The sequence below is a fragment of the Pygocentrus nattereri genome, chromosome 7, assembly GCF_015220715.1.
Source record: "Pygocentrus nattereri isolate fPygNat1 chromosome 7, fPygNat1.pri, whole genome shotgun sequence".
NCBI lineage: Eukaryota > Metazoa > Chordata > Actinopteri > Characiformes > Serrasalmidae > Pygocentrus > Pygocentrus nattereri.
Genome location: NC_051217.1, coordinates 24263257 through 24281966, shown reverse-complemented (window position 1 = coordinate 24281966; position 18710 = coordinate 24263257). Strand labels below are relative to the sequence as shown.

General features: G+C 41.7%; 1 protein-coding gene across 2 annotated transcripts in view; it reads left to right on the top strand.

The window, feature by feature from the left end:
- ap2m1b (adaptor related protein complex 2 subunit mu 1b) overlaps window positions 1-15126 on the top strand; it is a 30391-nt gene extending 15265 nt beyond the window's left edge. Inside the window, exons 5-13 of one of the 2 annotated variants that reach the window (XM_017719522.2) lie at window positions 684-689; window positions 804-939; window positions 3851-3995; window positions 6726-6740; window positions 8876-8998; window positions 9113-9248; window positions 11565-11662; window positions 11784-11895; window positions 13133-15126. In XM_017719522.2, coding sequence (XP_017575011.1) covers window positions 684-689; window positions 804-939; window positions 3851-3995; window positions 6726-6740; window positions 8876-8998; window positions 9113-9248; window positions 11565-11662; window positions 11784-11895; window positions 13133-13267 — 906 coding nt within the window. In that variant the 3' untranslated portion in view covers window positions 13268-15126. The remainder of the gene's footprint in view (window positions 1-683; window positions 690-803; window positions 940-3850; window positions 3996-6725; window positions 6741-8875; window positions 8999-9112; window positions 9249-11564; window positions 11663-11783; window positions 11896-13132) is intronic. The other variant, XM_017719524.2, reaches the window with a different exon arrangement.
- The last annotated feature ends 3584 nt before the right edge of the window (window positions 15127-18710 follow it).

The window sequence follows — 18710 nt, the reverse complement described above, 5'->3', positions numbered from 1 at the left end:
CTTTACAGGAGAGGGCTTTCTTTACAGCTAATGTAAGTGAGTGGAAATATATTTTTTTTCTAAGCAGTTTTTGGCACATTTTCATTGGTCCATTCATCATGAAATTTTCACCCGGTGTAAAGAATGACTGCCGTGCTCAAAGCCTGTAGAAAAGTGCAAATGCCAAAAAATGGAGATGCATGTTTTTCTTCGCACGGCGACCATATGCTACATTCTGATTCAGTCAAGCTGACGATGCTTATGAAGATGGATAAATGCAGATAAAATGTCAATGTAAGTGATTCAAATAAAAAATCAGAATTCGTAAAGAACAATTTCATAATCACATCTTGGGTCCCTAAATCGAAATCTAATGGAACGTAGAGATTCTCACCCTGAACTAGTTCATATAAACAGATAAAAAAAAACAAATAAAACAAAGTAGTTTTGTTTTTTAGTCTTCGGTTTAAAGGGCTCAAGTCCTACATTTTTATAGTAATGTATTTTAATTTTTTTTTTTTTGACGTGTGGTTTTATGTCCCTCCAAATTAAATTTTGATTGTCATTATAAACTGACAGTCCTGAAAGTATGTTTTTCTTGAGGGAGAGAAAACGGAGTCGCTAATGTGTTTTGATCATATTTTTTTTTCTTCCTTTGCCGCACCTCATCGCCTGATCTGACAACTTTAACTGCTGCTTTCCAGCATCATGTGAGTGCAAATGTGTTACGTCAGTTTTTACTGTGCCATAAATATACAATCAGACTTGAGTGTCTGTCAGTCAGACAAACGCTTTGATTTCACCTCTTGCTCACCTGCCTTCAGACAAAAGAGGAGCAGTCCCAGATCACCAGTCAGGTGACCGGACAGATCGGCTGGAGGCGTGAGGGTATAAAGTACCGGCGCAATGAGCTCTTCCTGGATGTTCTGGAGAGCGTTAATCTGCTGATGTCACCACAGGGTAATGTTGATCTTCTCTGCGTCTGAGCTGGAGCAGCATACTTTATAGTTTGCCCTTCATATGAGTTTTCAGATTTTTTTTTTTTTTTTTTTTTTTTTTTTGCATTTTTCAAAAAACCCCAGCTGCTCCTATGTGGACATCATTCATCGCTTAGGGGTGTAGAAAATACTTCAGTCTTGTTAAATAGCATGTATTAAAGTTAAAGCCAGTGAGAGACTTTGTATTTTTGGCATACTGACACAGTACTGAGTGAAAGATTTAGCCATCTAAGCAAACTTTTTAAACACTTTACCTCAGCAGTGAGTTTATCATAATATACATTAGAATAAATTCATATTCATAATTCAAATAAACATAAAAGCAAAAAAGTAACAAGAATTTCTTTGGTCCATATTTTTCCCCGACACCTTCACAGCTGCCACAGAGACTTGTTCATATCATCAATTACATCATGAGCTCAATTTACTGAAGCACTGATTGGTCAAACCAGGAGCTTCTTTTTAACTACATATAATACTGGGCTTCCTCGAGGAGACGTTTGGAAATGGTTAAACACACTAACATCCAGAAAATCACTTTTTATATATATATATATATATATATATATATATATATATATATATATATATATATATATATATATATATATATATATATAATGTAAAATAATTGTTAATTAATATATATATAATTATTAATTAATATTCTATACTAATATTCTACACATGTTTATTCAAATATTAACACTTCTCAACAAACTACACAAATAGATTTTGAAAATGTGTCTTGGGTGCCTAAAACTTTCACACAGTATTGTGTACTTCTATTTAACTGCTCTAAGGAACATTTTTCTTAAAACGTCTTTGACCCTTGACACCACATAATTGTCATTCCTTGAAACTCGGATGCAGTTTAGATTAGTTTGGAGCTGATGGAGCATAAATAGCATTGGTTGCACACAGACGAGGATATTTCAGGAGAGTCTGGCTGCAGACCTGCTCTCTCAGCCCCACTGACATGTGCACATGCATTCTCTGCCACAACAGCACGGTAACCTTTGGCTGCTGCTGCTTAGCGACACCATCACTTAATCCATTTTTCGTCTATAATGAGGAGAACTCCATTTAATGTACCTCCCTGTTGAAAAAAAGTCATAGAACCCATTACAAGTGTCCTCTGGTTCCTGGTGGTTTTCAGTAGTCTCTGATGGTGTTCTGTGTTTTCCTGATGGGTTGAAATCACAGTGTAAAGGATTCTGATTGTTCAATCAGGTGTTTTTGGGACTGATTCCAGACACATTTGATCGTTTCTTAATGATTTCTAATGGCAAACATCAAGCCAATTCCTGATGGGGAAACAAAATCAGGTTTTATTCCTCGCGGCTCTGCAAACACAGTTATGTTGTGACAGTGTACTGTTTTGATGCCCACAACTTCGTCTGCTTGGTGCTCTCTACAGTGTCATAACACAAACATAATTCTTCAGAAAGTTGTGACTACATTGTCTGACCATTTTCTAGGAGACGACGTTGACGAGACGGCAGAAGTAATCAGTACCACGTTGACTGTACGCTGTCACAATCTTCTAGAATGCTTAATGAGTTTAATCAGTATTACAGTTTTTCATACCCGGTTCTTCATCTTCAGCATGGCTTTCATTAGTTTTGGTAGCCTTTCTGTTTTTTTTTTTTAGATTAGATTAATTAGATTAGATTAAGTGACCCTTATTAGTCCCACAACGGGGAAATTTAACCCATCCGTGAAGTGAAACACCACGTACTCTCTAGTGAGCACACACACTAGGGGGCAGTGAGCACACTTACCTGGAGCGGTGGGCAGCCCAATCCGCAGCACCCAGGGAGCAGTTGGGGGTTAGGTGTCTTGCTCAAGGACACCTCAGTCATGTGCATTTGGCTCTAGGGATCAAGCCGGCGACTTTCCGGTCACAAGGCTGGTTCCCTAAATTCTAGCCCATGACTGCCCCATTTCTGAGAATAAACCTGACATTTGAGTTTAATCGTCGTGGTGGGTTTTATTTTGAACGTTTCTTTATTTAATTATTAATATAGGGTTAATATACATCCAGTGCAGCTCTTGTTGCCCAGCAGTTCGTGTTTTGCTGTTTTTCCTCATAAAACAGACAAAAACACTGTCGTGGCACAGCAGCACTGACGTCATCAGTAGGCTGGCAGTGCATGTCAGGCTGAGAGTGCATATCCGCAGCCAGACCCTTCTTGGATATTTACAGACCCCCTGAATTTAAAAGCAAGGCAGTGTGCCTCACATAAAGGGAAGCCGTCACATTGTTTAAAGAATATACACATGCTTGCTACGCTTGAAAACATAAGACTAATGAGCTGCTGCGTTGTTGTTTTGTATTTTTGGCCCCTGGCTTACCACAGATCTTACACTTTGGTCATCCAAGACTGAAGACTTGGAGCCTTTTTCTGCTACTCCTTCAAAGTTAGCGTGGCATTTTAAAGTTTTAAAACAAAGAGAGCATAACTGAGAGAACAGCTGTGAATTTGTGAGCACTGCTGCATGATTGGAACAAGTGTAGAGAGACCCTCCCACCCCCACCATGGACTGTTCTCGCTGCTGGCCTCTGGAAGGAGGTTCTGAAGCCTTCGAAGCAGAACAGCCAGGTTCAAAAACAACTTCTTCCCACATGCCATAAGACGGCTGAGCACTAAATAAAAAAATCTATTTATCTGGTGATATGCATATGTTTACATACGCACTACACTTTGCACTACGTTGTATTACTTATACATTTTTATTTATTTATTTTTTAATCTCCCCAATCTACTCTGAGCCAAGGCACCGAAATTAACGGAGTTAATTTGAATGACAATAAAATCTGTGTAAATCTAAGTTTAAGTGTGTATGTGTGTTTTTGTTTTTTTTTGCAGGTCAGGTGCTGAGCGCTCACGTCTCAGGTCGTGTGGTCATGAAGAGCTACTTGAGCGGAATGCCCGAGTGTAAGTTCGGTATGAACGACAAGATCGTCATAGACAAGCAGGGTAAAGGGGGCACCACTGATGAAGCAGGCAAAAGGTGAGGTTGTTTAACCGCCATCTGGTCTTTTATCATGTAAGTCTGGTCTTTGTGAAATTTATGGATATGTAAACATCAGAACTGAGATTTGAGTGAAGTACTGATATTTGAAAATCACTGATAGATCTGATTTAAAAATACTGGTAGACTGTTTTCTCTAATATAAAGAAAAACACTGTCTTGTCCTGTAGGCCTAACTTTGTTCCTTTAGAAATCTACATTTTATGGTTTGGCCACACGGTGGCATGAGGAAGGTTCCTGCAGCACTTGGCCATTGAACTGGTTCAATTTATCTTTGAAAGAAAATTTCCCCAAAAACCACAGTTTTGCTCTTAATCTCGTGATTGCTTTTCTTTCATTGTTTGCCCCAAGAGGTTGGGAAAAATGATTGATTCCGAGATTCATCACTTTTCTCTATTGAAAGATTCTGCATCAGTATAAGAATGACCTAATCATACTTTTTATATTTCATGGACTTATGCATACAAAAAATGCCTTGTAGTGAACAATGTAACACACAGAACCAAAATATTAAAATTAAGTTTTATTCATTGTCATTTAAACCTATAAACAAAGACATAAGTGCACTGTGAATAGCATCACTGTCCAAAGAAACACATGTAGCTCCAAAATAGTAACTTTACAGGAGAGGGCTTTACAGCTAATGTAAGTCGAAGGAAAGGTTGTTTTTCTTTTTCTTTTTTTTTTTTTTTCCTTTTTTCTTTTCTAAGCAGTTTTTGGTGCTTTTTTTTTTTTTTTGGTCCATTCATCATGAAATTTTCACACTGTGTAAAGAATGACTGCAGTGTTCAAATCCTGTAAAAAAAAAAGTGAAAGTGGCAAAAAGTGGAGATGCATGTTTTTCTTCGCACGGCGACGATATGCTACATTCTGATTCAGTCAAGCTGATGATGCTTATGAAGATGGATAAATGCAGATAAAATGTCAATGTAAGTGATTCAAATTCAAAAATCAGGATTCATAAAGAACAATTTCATAATCACATCTTGGGTCCCTAAATCAAAATCTAATGGAACGTAGAGATTCTCACCCTGAACTAGTTCATATAAACAGATAAAAATGTAAAAAAAAACCAAATAAAACAATAAAGTAGTTTTGTTTTTTAGTCTTCGGTTTAAAGGGCTCAAGTCCTACATTTTTATAGTAATGTATTATTTTCCAGAGGTCCATTTATGACATGTGGTTTTATGTAGCAAAAAAGCCATGACCATTTCAAGAAGATCTCTCATCATGTGTCACTTCAAATTAAACAGCTTTTTTTTGTTACTGCTTTTTTAAAACTGATCTATGTAAATGGGTTCTGTTATTAATGTGCCTCGTTCAAAAAGCAGTCCAGGCTGAAACACTTTGCGTAACATCTTTGCGAATGTGTGCTTTTAAGTAGGCGACTGATTGAAAAATAAAGATGCATAAAGAACCGTTTTAAATCGCTTCTTGGCTGAATCAAAATACACCGATTAGGCATAACGTTCTGATCACCTCCTTGTTTCTACACTCATTGTCCATTTTCTCAGCTCCACTTACTGTATAGCTGCACTTTGTAGTTCTACAGTTACAGCCTGTAGTCCATCTGTTTCTCTGATACTTTGTTACCCTGTTCTTCAGTGGTCAGGACCCCAATGAACCCTCACAGAGCAGGTACTATTTGGGTGGTGGGTCATTCTCAGCACTGCAGTAACACTGACGTGGTGGTGTTGTGCTGGTACGAGTGGATCACACACAGCAGTGCTGCTGGAGTTTTTAAATACCTCAGTGTCACTGCTGGACTGAAAATAGTCCACCAACCAAAAATATCCAGCCAACAGCCTCCTGTGACCACTGATGGACTAGAGGATGACCAACACAAACTGCAGCAGCAGATGAGCTAGTGCCTCTGACTTTACATTTACAAGGTGGACCAACAAGGTAGGAGTGTCTAATAGAGTGGACAGTGAGTGGACACAGTGTTTAAAACCTTCAGCAGCACTGCTGTGTCTGATCCACTCAGACCAGCACAACACACACTAACACCCCACCACCACCATGTCCGTGTTACTACAGTGCTGAGAATGATCCACCACCCAAATAGTACCTGCTCTGTGAGGGTCCATGGGGGTCCTGACCGCTGAAGAACAGGGTAACAAAGTATCAGAGAAACAGATGGACTACAGGCTGTAACTGTAGAACTACAAAGTGCACCTATACAGTAATATAGGTCATAATGTTATGCCTGATCTCAGTCTGACCCTTTCACTGTATTAAATATGCGCAAGCAGTTAAGCAGCAAAGTCTGTCGTCAAAACACAAATTTCATTGTTCAGAAAACTGAAATTATCACGCCTCCCAAGGCTGGAGAACTGAATTAGTCATCAAATACCCCAAACCAGAGAAGCAAATATGTAATTCGGTCAAGCTTGGATGCAAATGAATATCGAGTGAGGATTTATTCACACAAAAAAGAAACAGATTTTTATGAAGCATGTTTTGTTTGAACACTGATGTGAGTACAGTCAGTATGCGTGGTGTTATTATAAACCCCCGTCTTGTCATGCATTGTCATCTTTATTTTCCCGTGTGGTTGTGATGGCAAGTGTCTAAGTGCTAGGTTCTCTTCTGTTTCTCCTGAAAGTGGCAGTGGGTTTGTCCTTTGGTTCATCCTCTGTTTTGTTTTGTTTTTTGTTTATTTTTATTTTGTGCCGTTTTCTCTTCTCTCTCTTTGCTGGACTTCAGTGAGTTGGGGGGCAGGTAGCGTACCTCTCACTCCTGACCTCACCTGGTCTGCCATCTGCATATCGTCCTGTCTTTACTGTGTGTAGAACCGTCTGGTGTGTTTGTGTCATGCCATCATGCCGGTCTCAGTAGGATTTAGGCTCTGTGACAGACCTGACTTGACTTGCATGGCATGGCACTTGTGTTGCCTTTATTTGTACTTGAGAATGAGTGTTAGTAAGGTGAGTGAGGTCCATCTTTGTTTATTTGTGGCCTGTTTCAGAGGTTTAACTTTTCTGAAATCATGAATTCATCTGTCCTGTCCTTTTGTAAAACTAGCCACCCCAACTGTGCCCCTTCCTACACCCTACAAATGTTTTTAACATAATAAATGGCCACTATTTCAATTTTATAAGTATTTGTACACCTGTGACCTCCTTATTGGGCCCGTGGTTCCCTTCACACTCCCAAACTCTGACCAAAACAGAACTTGAATAGGGCCTGGCTGATATATTGCTTGCCCAATCACATTGGCTGACATTTAAGGTTTCATGGGTTTATCAGTGTTAAGATTAGGGTTGTCCTGATCTGATCCAAACGATCAGGATCTGAGCTGATCCAGGCATAAGTTCACAGATTGCTATCAGGCCTTTTAAGCCCAATTGCATTCCAGTCTTTCCTTCTTACCTTTTGCGTTCTTAAGCCAGGGTTACAATAAACAGCTTTTCCCTGATTTTAGCCCAGATTCTCAGTCTGGCAGAGTCTGTGCTTGTCAGGTCTAAGATGTTATGCTTAGAGTTTCTTCCGGCAGTATGCCACCAGAAGCATGTACAAAAACTTCAGCCTATATTTTTCTGCTGACAGGTAATGACACGCTCTGCTTTACGAGCGCCTTCTGGTTTTAAAACCAGTGTGTTAATCGAAACAGTACATTCAAACAGGAGCGGGCTACTGTGAGCATACAGCACTATGAAATCCAAGAGTATTCACACGAGTATTAACTGATTATTTCACATAATTAGTCGACAGAAATCAGAAAATCAGTTAAGAGTCTTTACAGCTGTACACACATGATAAAAGATTATTTCACTGCAGAACATTGAAGTACCTGATACAAAGAACAATTGGGGACATCTATCACATTTGGTCCTATGCCAGTAAAGTTGTGCGCAAAGGTTTGAGCACCCCTGGCCAAATGACAGAATAAGGGAAAACTCCCTCTACAGCATGTGTCATGCTCCAGTCCTCGTGGGCCACTGTAGACTTCAGTTCACTGCCTCATTAAACACCCCGATTCAGCTAATCAGCAAGGCAGTCATAACCTTTAGTCAGAGCGTTAGATGAGTGTAAACACTGTTCTCTTCAGCACTTTGGGTTGGAAGGTCCCCAGTTTGACATGCCTGCTCTCTACTCCTGCACATCTGAATGCATAGTTACTTTTTATTTGTAGGGTTCAGCCTATTGGGATAAACATAAAACCCAGTGTGGCCTTTGTAGAGGTTGTGGCACTTTTTATTTTTTTCAAATCTGTTAAATTCAGCACACAAATTTGCAGAAAAATGTCATGTATAGGTTTGTGCTCTGTGTTACTTACTTTATATTTATTTTCAGTTGGAAAATCAACAAAACATGTACTTTCTCCAGGGGTGTTCAAACATTTCTGTGAAACAGGCTATAAAAAGTAGGCATCAGGCAAAATTAGAGTCCAGGTTGTCACACAATGCGCATACTAAAAATGAAGTCATTTTCTGTAGGATTAAATATTGATGGGCTAGGATATTAAAAGAAGCAGATCAGGATCGGCTGATTTATCAACATTAACATACCCTGATCAGATGGAGGAGTAGAAACCGCTGGATCAGGACATCCCTACAGATTCAGATTCCTTTATTGATCCCAGGGGGAAATTGCAGGAAATGTGGCGTCAGATTAGTGTTGTTAGCCCTGGCTCTTTTCATATTGGCCACGCCCCATTCCCGTACATGTTGTCATATAGAGTTTGTTTAAAAACATGCTTGTGACTGAGGTTTTGTTCTGGTCAAAGTGATGCAAGCCCCAGTCCCTCCCAATATGTTGCTAATGCATAAACCTACTGCTGTAGTTCAGTTTCACTGCACTAAAGCTCTTTGTTCACCATCTGTCTGCTGTGTTCTCCTCTCTGTGTCCTGCAGTAGTGGGAAACAGTCTATAGCCATTGACGACTGCACCTTCCACCAGTGTGTACGACTCAGCAAGTTTGACTCCGAGCGCAGTATAAGCTTCATCCCGCCGGATGGAGAGTACGAGCTCATGAGGTCTGTGTGTGTGTGTGTGTGTGTGTGTGTGTGTGTGTGTACGTCAGTTTATACACCATGTGTCCTTGTGTGGGCCTTTTAACCAATCCTGTCTCCTGTGCATCCTTGCTGTAGGTATCGCACCACTAAGGACATTATTCTTCCTTTCCGTGTCATCCCGCTGGTCAGAGAGGTAGGCCGCACCAAACTGGAGGTGAAGGTGGTCATCAAGTCCAATTTCAAACCCTCGCTGCTGGCGCAGAAAATTGAGGTGCGTCAGTAGGTGCTAATTTAAGACAGCCACATAAGTACTATTCAGACAGGATCGGTTTTACAATGTAATGTGGTCTTTACCAGAATATGTCTGCATTTAGTTCTGAGTCCATCATGTCAGGACTGCACGTTTATGTGTCTGTGAAGATTATGGCAGCTTTTTAGCTACCATTAAATGTACTGAGTAAATAATTTAAGCTTATGTCTAGGGCTGAATATTATGAGTATTGAAACTATACTGTGAAAGACTGCAATTTTTATAATGCAAGAGATGCAGTTTTTATTGCAGCCTGCATTATCATAATGTTTAGCTTATTAACTGTCTGTACATGAGTTTGGAAGCGACCAAATGTCTGTGTACTGTGTATGTTAACTGGCAGTCTGACACAGTACATTCAGTGTTTAACTTTTCAAGCCAGAAAAGGCGAGTTAGCTGGTGGTCTTGGATAAAATAACAAGACTGGGCCTTAAATAAGAGAAAATAATCACAATTTTGTCACAAAATTTGTCAGAAAAGGCATAGTTAAATATTTTGGCCAAATAGTTCAGCCCTAGTTACACTATATTTCCAAATGTTTTCACTCACCCATCCAAATAATTGAATTCAGGCGTTCCGAGCACTTCTATGGCCACAGGTGTATGAAACCAAGCCCCTAGGCCTGCGGACTGCTTCTACAGACATTAGTGAAAGAATGGGTCGCACTCAGGAGCTCAGTGAATTCCAGCATGGTACCGTGATTAGATGCCACCTGTGCAACAAGTCCAGTCGTGAAATTTCCTCACTACTAAATATTCCACAGTCAGCTGTCAGTGGGATTATAACAACGTGGAAGCGATTGGGAACGACAACAACTCAGCCATGAAGTGGTCGGCCACGTGAAATGACAGAGTGGGGTTAGCGGATGCTGAGGAGCGTAGTGCGCAGAGGTCACCAACTTTCTGCAGAGTCAATCACTACAGACCTCCAAACTTCATGTGGCCTTTAGATCAGCTCAAGAACAGCGTAGAGAGCTTCATGGAATGGGTTTCCATGGCCGAGCAGCTGCATCCAAGCCTTATATCACCAAGCACAATGCAAAGCGTGGAATGCAGTAGTGAAAAGCGCCGCCACTGGACTCTAGAGCAGTTCTCTGGAGTGACCAATCACACTTCTCCGTCTGTAAATCCGATAGATGAGTCTGGGTTTGGCGCTTGCCAGGAGAACGGTACTTGTCTGACTGCATTGTGCAGAGTGTAAAGTTTGGTGGAGGGGGGATTATGGTGTGGGGTTGTTTTTCAGGAGTTGGGCTCGGCTCCTCAGTTCCAGTGAAAGGAACTCTTAATGCTTCAGCACCGAGAGATTTTGGACAATTTCGTGCTCCCAACTTTGTGGGAACAGTTTGGGGACGGCCCCTTCCTGTTCCAACGTGACTGTGCACCAGTGCACAAAGCAGGTCCATAAAGACATGAATGAGCCAGCTTGGTGCGGAAGAACTTGACTGGCCTGCACAGAGTCCTGACCTCAACCCCATAGAACACCTTTGGGATGAATTAGAGCGGAGACTGTGAGCCAGGCCTTCTCGTCCAACATCAGTGTCTGACCTCACAAATGTGCTTCTGGAAGAACGGTCAAAAATTCCCATAAACACACTCCTAACCCTTGTGGTTCATTTGCATGTGAAGGCAGACGAGCGAATACTTTTGGAAATATAGTGTGTGTTGATTTTTGCACGCTAAATGAGCTACCAAAGCGGTTATTGAACTAAATCAACTAACCTAAACACCTAAACTGTCCTCTAAACAGAAAATCTCCCAGATTTGGTTGCACTGAGAACTTAACACTAGGGGGAATATACATTTTGCAGAGTTTGCTGTAAAGAACATGCCATTGTATCATAAAGGCTGCCCAGCAAATAATTAGGTCATATTATTTTTTGTTTATTAATAGTAAGGTCAAAAAAATAACAACTACAACAAAATATTCACTAATAAAAGGGTCAATTTAATTATTATTGCCTGTCCAATTTTGGAATTGCATGTTTTGTGCGCACCGCACTTCATATGTGGATTGTATTGATTTGATTTTATTTGCTTGTTTGATTGTTCAGTGTAAAAGACGTCTGCCACTATCGATTGTTCATGATCAATTATTGCACCAACACAGAAATTCCATATTAGTCCTTAAAATGAGCTAAAATGTTTGATGTAGAGCAGTAGAGTAGTAATCAAGTCTGCAGAAATGGAAAAATCTTGATGAACCCTTGATGTGTTAGAAAAATGCAAATCTAAAAACAAAACCGAGCCCTAATTTAATTACCGTGTTCTGTTTCCTCAGGTGCGCATCCCCACCCCTCTCAACACCAGTGGTGTGCAGGTGATCTGCATGAAGGGAAAAGCCAAGTACAAGGCCAGTGAGAATGCCATTGTTTGGAAGTGAGTACCATCTGTATTCTCTCCTCTCTGCCTCAACTCAGCTCTTATGCTGCATCTCATCTTTAATATATTTCCTACTTGTTTTGTTAACCGGCTTTGTCCTTTGTCTCTGTTTTTGCAGGATCAAGCGAATGGCAGGTATGAAAGAGTCCCAGATCAGTGCAGAGATTGAGCTGCTGCCCACTAATGACAAGAAGAAGTGGGCACGTCCACCCATTTCCATGAACTTTGAGGTCAGTTTGGTGCCCTGGTTGTGTTCATCACCATATGTGCCCCAAACTATATCGGGTTGTTGAAGCCAAACTCCACCAATTTTTCCAGATGTCTGCATAATTCAGTGGTTGGAATGTCAACAAAGTCATTCAGAGAGGTGTGATGTGAAATAGTTAGTTGTGTAGAAAATTACTGGCTCAGATTGCTTTACTGTGGTCAGTGGAATTAGGGGTCAGGATGTCTACAACACAAATATAGCTATTTTATTTACTATCCAAAACCCTACAGGTGTATTGTGAAGTAGTGATGAAAAAAAAAATTCTTTGGAGACTGCTTTGCCCTGCATGTACATGTCCACCATGAACGGATTTTAGAAATACATTTTGGGCCAGTATCTCCACTCATCCTCTTAAAACAATGTCTCAGACATCAGGCAGCGTATTTATAACCATTCAGTGTAATGACTTTCTGTGAGGGAGCTTTTAAAGGTGGATGTCTGGTTCCTATCACCACCATTACAAACAATTTTGACCTGGTATGTTTCTCTAGAACAGAGCATTTTCCATCTCATCCACTGAATTATGCAGAAAAGTCAGTGGAGACTTACTCTTATCTGTAAACATGGACAAAAATGCAGACAAAATATAGGCTTCAGTGTTGCTGCTGCTGTTTTAAGCCATGGTGATGGCTTAAAATGTCCATTTTTAAACTGTAAATTTCATTTTTTGACAGCTGTCACATTGTTTAGGGTATGTTTTGGTTTTTCCATCTGAATTTTCGTGGCCAAATCATAAGGCAAATTATTCAGTAACTGCATGAAATAAATGTAAATTTTTATTTATTTTTTGTAAAAGCTCCCTCAGATTAACAAAACATGTGTTTTATGATCTACACACATCACTATATGCTTATTATTTACTGCTGTTTATTATTTCTTTGTGTTATTTTATAAAAGTAATGTTTACAGAGTAGATCACTGAAGAGACGCCGTCTGTTTATAGTTTATAGCCCAGATTTGGGGAAAAACGGTTCGACTTTCAGTAGAAAAACAAACTGAGTTCAGCTTCTTTTATTATATGGGTTTAAAATGACATCACCATCTATTTGACTGGAGAGAAGAGTTATAGCCTCACACGATGCCCAGCTTCTGAATGCAGCTTCTGAAATATGAAAGTTATGAATATGACTAAGTGCGTTCTGGAGTCACCCGTGGTCTCAAGGAGTTGAAAAGGTTAAACTCCGGTTCCTCTCTTCCAGGTACCCTTTGCCCCGTCCGGCCTCAAGGTGCGCTACCTGAAGGTGTTCGAGCCGAAGCTGAACTACAGCGACCACGACGTGATTAAATGGGTTCGTTACATCGGCCGCAGCGGCATCTACGAAACGCGCTGCTAACAGCCGACCCAGCGAGGAGAGGAAGAGCTTGAGAGATGGCCAAGCGATGGGCAGGTGGAGGAGGTCAACAGTGGCCTTTCCCCTCATCTTCCCTGTCCTCTTCTCCTTCTCTTCTCCCTTTCCCATGGGCCTCTGTTCACACACACACATACACACACACAGCGTCATACAATGAGAAACACAAAATTCAGTTTTAAAACCATAGTGTATCACTCATGTTAACAAAAGTTAACATGCTCATAAACAAAGAATATATATTTAAAAACGCATTTGCATTCATTACTGCCCCCCTTTGTGCGATTACCTGCAATAAGATGAGGCCCCTTTTCCATCAGCCTGCTAATTCTTCCTCTTCCAGTTTCGCCACATGCATTCCTGACCCCCCGCTGACTTATTGGGGAATCTGGGGGACCACGTTCACCCTAATAAGCAATTAGCAGTGAACCTATGCTTTTGTTCAGGCCTTGTTGGTGTTCGTATGGCCTCCTTTTCCTCTCTTTCACTACCGTTTCTGCTTGTGTAGGTGTACGTTATGCTGTAGTGTTGTCAGCTAATGGACACAAATTGTACGCCCCCCCCCTCCCTTTTTTCGCCCCTTCATTTTATACATGAGGATCCCTCCCCTCCTTAATCTCTCCACCCCGAGTGTATTAGTTAGGTATAGTCCATGTTTTTGTATTTGTATGCAGGGTGTTTTGTGTATGAATCACAATGCTCTTGCCCCAACTTGTATCACTTACATGCTTTTTAATTTTTCTTTCTGTCACTGTACTTTCATCCTGGAATATTTTTCTCTGTGGCTAATAATGAGGGAAAGTTGTCCGCTTTGGTCTCTGATGTTCTGTTTAGTTTCATCCCAGTTTAACTGTGTGACCAAACTTCTCAGAAATGAGAAAATATGAATTTAAAGCAAACAAAAGAACAAAAAAAACGACTAATACTAATAATAAATCCAGCCGTGTGTAAGTGTATGTGTATACGTATTATATACACCATAAAAAGAGGTATAAATGAACTGCCAGGCTGATGTAGAAAGCTGTGTTCTGCTTCCAGTTCGTGTCTGTGGTTGAGGCTTATCCGAGCTGGTTGTATGCATCGGCTTCTGTAGCAGAGGGGTCCCCCAACATCTCTCAGGGACTCACCCCCCACCCCATTTGTGCTGTCTTTTTCCTCCTTTCCAGAGTGCTTGATTGTTTACCAGGTTGTTTACCAGACGTTTAGGGTGTGTCGTCGTGGTTTTCCTCAGGCTAGTTTACTTCAAGATTTATGGCACAAACCTTGAGGGCGCAACTGTGAATGCGGATTTGGAAAAAAGGAAACGGGCAGCCAGAGCAGATGGGCGATTGGAATTCCTTTGAAACTGAACCAGCTCCATTTCAAGGGAATCTTCTCTTCAATCTCGGAATCGTTTTCCTGCCCAGTGAGGTATTTTAGAAGGCAGCATTGGATTCAAGTACTCCAACTTAGCTTCTCTGACCTGCTTCCAAGTCCTTCCCAATTAAAAAAAAAACAAAAAACAACACATTGCTATTCAAATATGTAGGCAAAGCTGAAGGAGTTTTCATTTCACCGCCCTTCAGTCTCTTTGCCTCGTTTAACATTGAAGAAAACGAGTGCGTTTGCCCTCTGCCCTTTAACGTGCTTGTGCTTGTGCTCTGGAAGCTGCATTGGTCAAACATAACACTACAAACCTTCAGGTTCTTTTCACACAACTGTCCTAGTCCCTGTTTTGAGAGATGGTGAGGGTCCTACAGGCTCGACCCCTCAGCTTCAGTGTGCTCTTCATTTTGTGATTTGTGACAACTTTGTGATTGTCCTGTTAATCCTAATAAAATGAAAGAATAAAAGCTTTCACTTCAGTGCGTGTTTCTTCTGTTGTGCAGATCGTGAAGAAGAACTAGTGTAGTTAGAATCAACAGTTTGGAATCATTGTTTTTATTCATGCAAGTTGCAGATGTTTGTAGTATTAATACGCTGCTCCTGTGTAACTTCACAGCTCCACTGTGTAAATTTCAGGCTTTACAGGGCGGCTCACAGCAGCACATGCTTACCATATTTTAGCCTGTTCTTTTTTTAATTTAAGTTTAGTACCATTGACCAATAGTGTTTGCGCACAGAGGAATTAGACCTCAGCATTTAACCCATCCGTGCAGTGAAGCTCCACACACACACACTAGTGTACACACACACACAAGGGGACAGTGAGCACACTTGCTCGGAGCAGTGGGCAGCCCTATCCACGGCGCTCAGGGAGCAGTTGGGGGTTGGGTGTCTTGCTCAAGGAAGCTTCACTCTGCCCAGCGTTCGTTTTGTGCTGTCACACTGTGTCAGTAAAACCCAGAGCTTATGTGAGTAACGCTATTTCTCAGTTTTGAGTCTTGACTTTGATGCACAGAAACACGGTTAAACTTTCAAAACACATCATTCACCTCACAGTCCATGCCTACGTATGAAAATGAAATGAATTCATTTCAATAAATCCATTGTTTCTGTAACGCCACAGCAGCCACATTTCCATATATATACAACCTCTTCAGGCTACAGCAGTTTACCCCATTTATGCTGAGGTTGCAAGGAGTGTTTCAGCTGCGCAGCCAATCAGATGAGAGCTTATTCACATATATCAGTCTTAAAGGCTCAGAAACAGCCTGTTTATTTCTAAGGGGCATAAAGGAGGTTGGAAAATGGTTTGGAAGAAATGAATTAGGACTGTTTTTGGGTCATAAAGCCACACATATGCTCTAAATGGACTACAGGGGGGAAAAATGCCCTTTAATGTAAGTGAATGTAAAGAGTTTTATTATGAATGACGCATTGGAGCATTTCGCTGCTGTCGGAACGAAAACCTCACATCTCCATTTTTGTAATTTTTCAGTTTTGGACTATTTGAAAATGCCTGCTGTTTTTTACATTGTGGGTAAATTCCGTGATGAGTGGACTAAAAGAAATGGCCCAAAATGACTTGAAAAGACGTCTGGTTCCATTGACTTCCATTAAAAGTTTTTTCCTTCTGTAAAGTTACCATTCCGGAGATACGAGGTTTCGTTCCGAGAGCATATGTTGGTCTGTTTTACATGCAATGTAGGGAATGGATCCGTTTTTTAAAATTATTTTTTAAATTCATGTAAAAATAAATAAATAAATAAATAAAGTCATATGCAAAAACTTTTGCACCCCTGGCAACATTATCACATCCTCTGCAGAAACACACTGCATATTTTAATACATAATTACTGCTTATTTATTCACTTCATTTAGCATATTGGGTGGGGGTAATGTGGCTTGGCAGTGTGCGGCTCCAGGGAAATGTAACTTGTCAGATATGGACATGAATGAGTTAAGTGAAGTTGGACTCGCAGGGAGGGGCTGAGTGTGTGGGTTGTGTTGTTTTTGTGGGGAGGCGAGTGTATGTGTGTTTAAATTCAAGGGTAACCGGTCCTGTGTGTGTGTGTTTAGGCTGACGTCATGGTCAATCATTAACTGGGTGCTGGAGCCAAAGGACGGTCCGACTGATGGATCGATGGCCAATTAAACTCTCGTCCCTCATGGCCAGTGAAAGAGGCACTCCTGTCTCTCTGCTCTTTCTCCGCTCTGCCCTTCCACCTCCCTCTCCTTTTCTTCCTCGCTCGTTCCCAGAGTGAGTGACAGCTCAGGGGTCAAGCGGCCTCCAGTTCCGCAGTCACCTGGACCGCTGCCAACAACACCCCCCCACCCTCCACCCCGGGCCCCCAGCCAGAAAGAGGGACGGAAGTTATGAGTCTGCTTTTCAGGTGTCCTTCACCAAATCCATGTTTCTCTTCCCCTTCAGGAACGCCATAGCAGTGTGTTAATCCAGCGCCTGAAGCTCTGCTCGAATACCAGCCTTAACATCGTACCAGCATGTGCCCTGTTGTCCAGAAGCTGCGCTCTTGGAACCATGCACTGAAAGGTTCTTTAGGGAACCAGAAGTTGTTCTTGTATGGCATCACTCCAAAGAACCTTTGAGCACCTTTATTTGTAAGAGTGAAGGCTTGAAATATTGGACAAATTCCAGCGTTTAAGTCTCGCTTCCAGAGCAGGATGTTTTAAAATGAGTGTTTTAAAGCTGCACAGTTGACCCCAGACAGTCCACACTAGAGCTGAGATCAGGCAGAAATCTGGGCCTTCTGGGGTTTAAGAACCACAGCTTTAGGGATCCTTAAGTGTTTCTTCTATGGCATCAGTCCAAAGAACCCATTTTAGCACCTTTAGCAACTGTTTTATTTGTAAAAGTTAAAGGGGAACTCTACCGATTTTGCAGTTATTAAAGCTATTTCATCATTCAGTCATTTGTAAACAAAATGAGTGGTTTGGTGTGAAATGCGCCTTTCTAGATTTACAGAGTCAGAAATGGTCACCATTATAGTACTAGGAACCAGATGTCTGAAGCATTTCATGGCTCTTAAAGCTACGTCCTGTTATGTTATTACACAAATATAGTTTTGTAATGAAGTTTTAACCTAAAACGTATTTTTAGTGAAAATCTTACTCCAGGATTACTTCCGTGTTTCTGTCAAAACCACATTCTCAACTGAGCACGAGAAAATGTGCTTTTGTGGTTACTAACCTGTAGCTCAGGTCAGGGCTGCCCTTTGTCACCGATTCTATTCATAATTTTTATGGATAGAATTTCTAGGCGCAGTCAGGGGACGGAGGGTGTCCAGTTTGGTGACGTCAAGGTCACATCGCTGCTGTTTGCAGATGATGTGGTCCTATTGGGGACATCAGGCCGTGAACTTCAGCTTTCACTGGATCGGTGTGCAGCTGAGTGTGAAGCGGCCGGGATGAGAATCAGTACCTCTAAATCCGAGACCATGGTTCTCAGGCAGCAAAGGGTGGAGAGGGTCTGGGATAAGCTCTTGCCTCAAGTGGAGGAGTTTAAGTATCTCGGGGTCTTGGAGTGATGGTACAAGGGAGCGGGAGATTGACAGGCAGATTGGTGCTGGGTCAGCAGTGATGCGGGCTCTGTACCGGTCTGTTGTGGTAAAGAAAGAGCTGAGCCATAAGGCAAGGCTCTCAATTTACTGGTCGATCTACGTTCCCACCCTCACCTATGGTCATGAGCTTTGGGTACAAGCGGCCGAAATGAGTTTCCTCCACAGGGTGTCTGGACTCTCCCTTAGAGATAGGGTGAGAAGTTTGGTCATCCGGGAGGGACTCGGAGTAGAGCCGCTGCTTCTCCACATCGAGAGGAGCCATTTGAGGTGGTTCGGGCATCTGGTTAGGATGCCTCCTGGACACCTCCCTTGGGAGGTGTCACAGGCAAGTCCACCTGGGAGGAGACCCCGGGGAAGACCCAGGACACGCTGGCGTGACTATATTGCCCAGCTGGCCTGGGAGTGCCTCGGAATCCCCCCCCCGGAGAGCTAGTGGAAGTGGCTGGGCCTCATTGCTTAAGATGCTGCCCCCACGACCCGAACCCCGG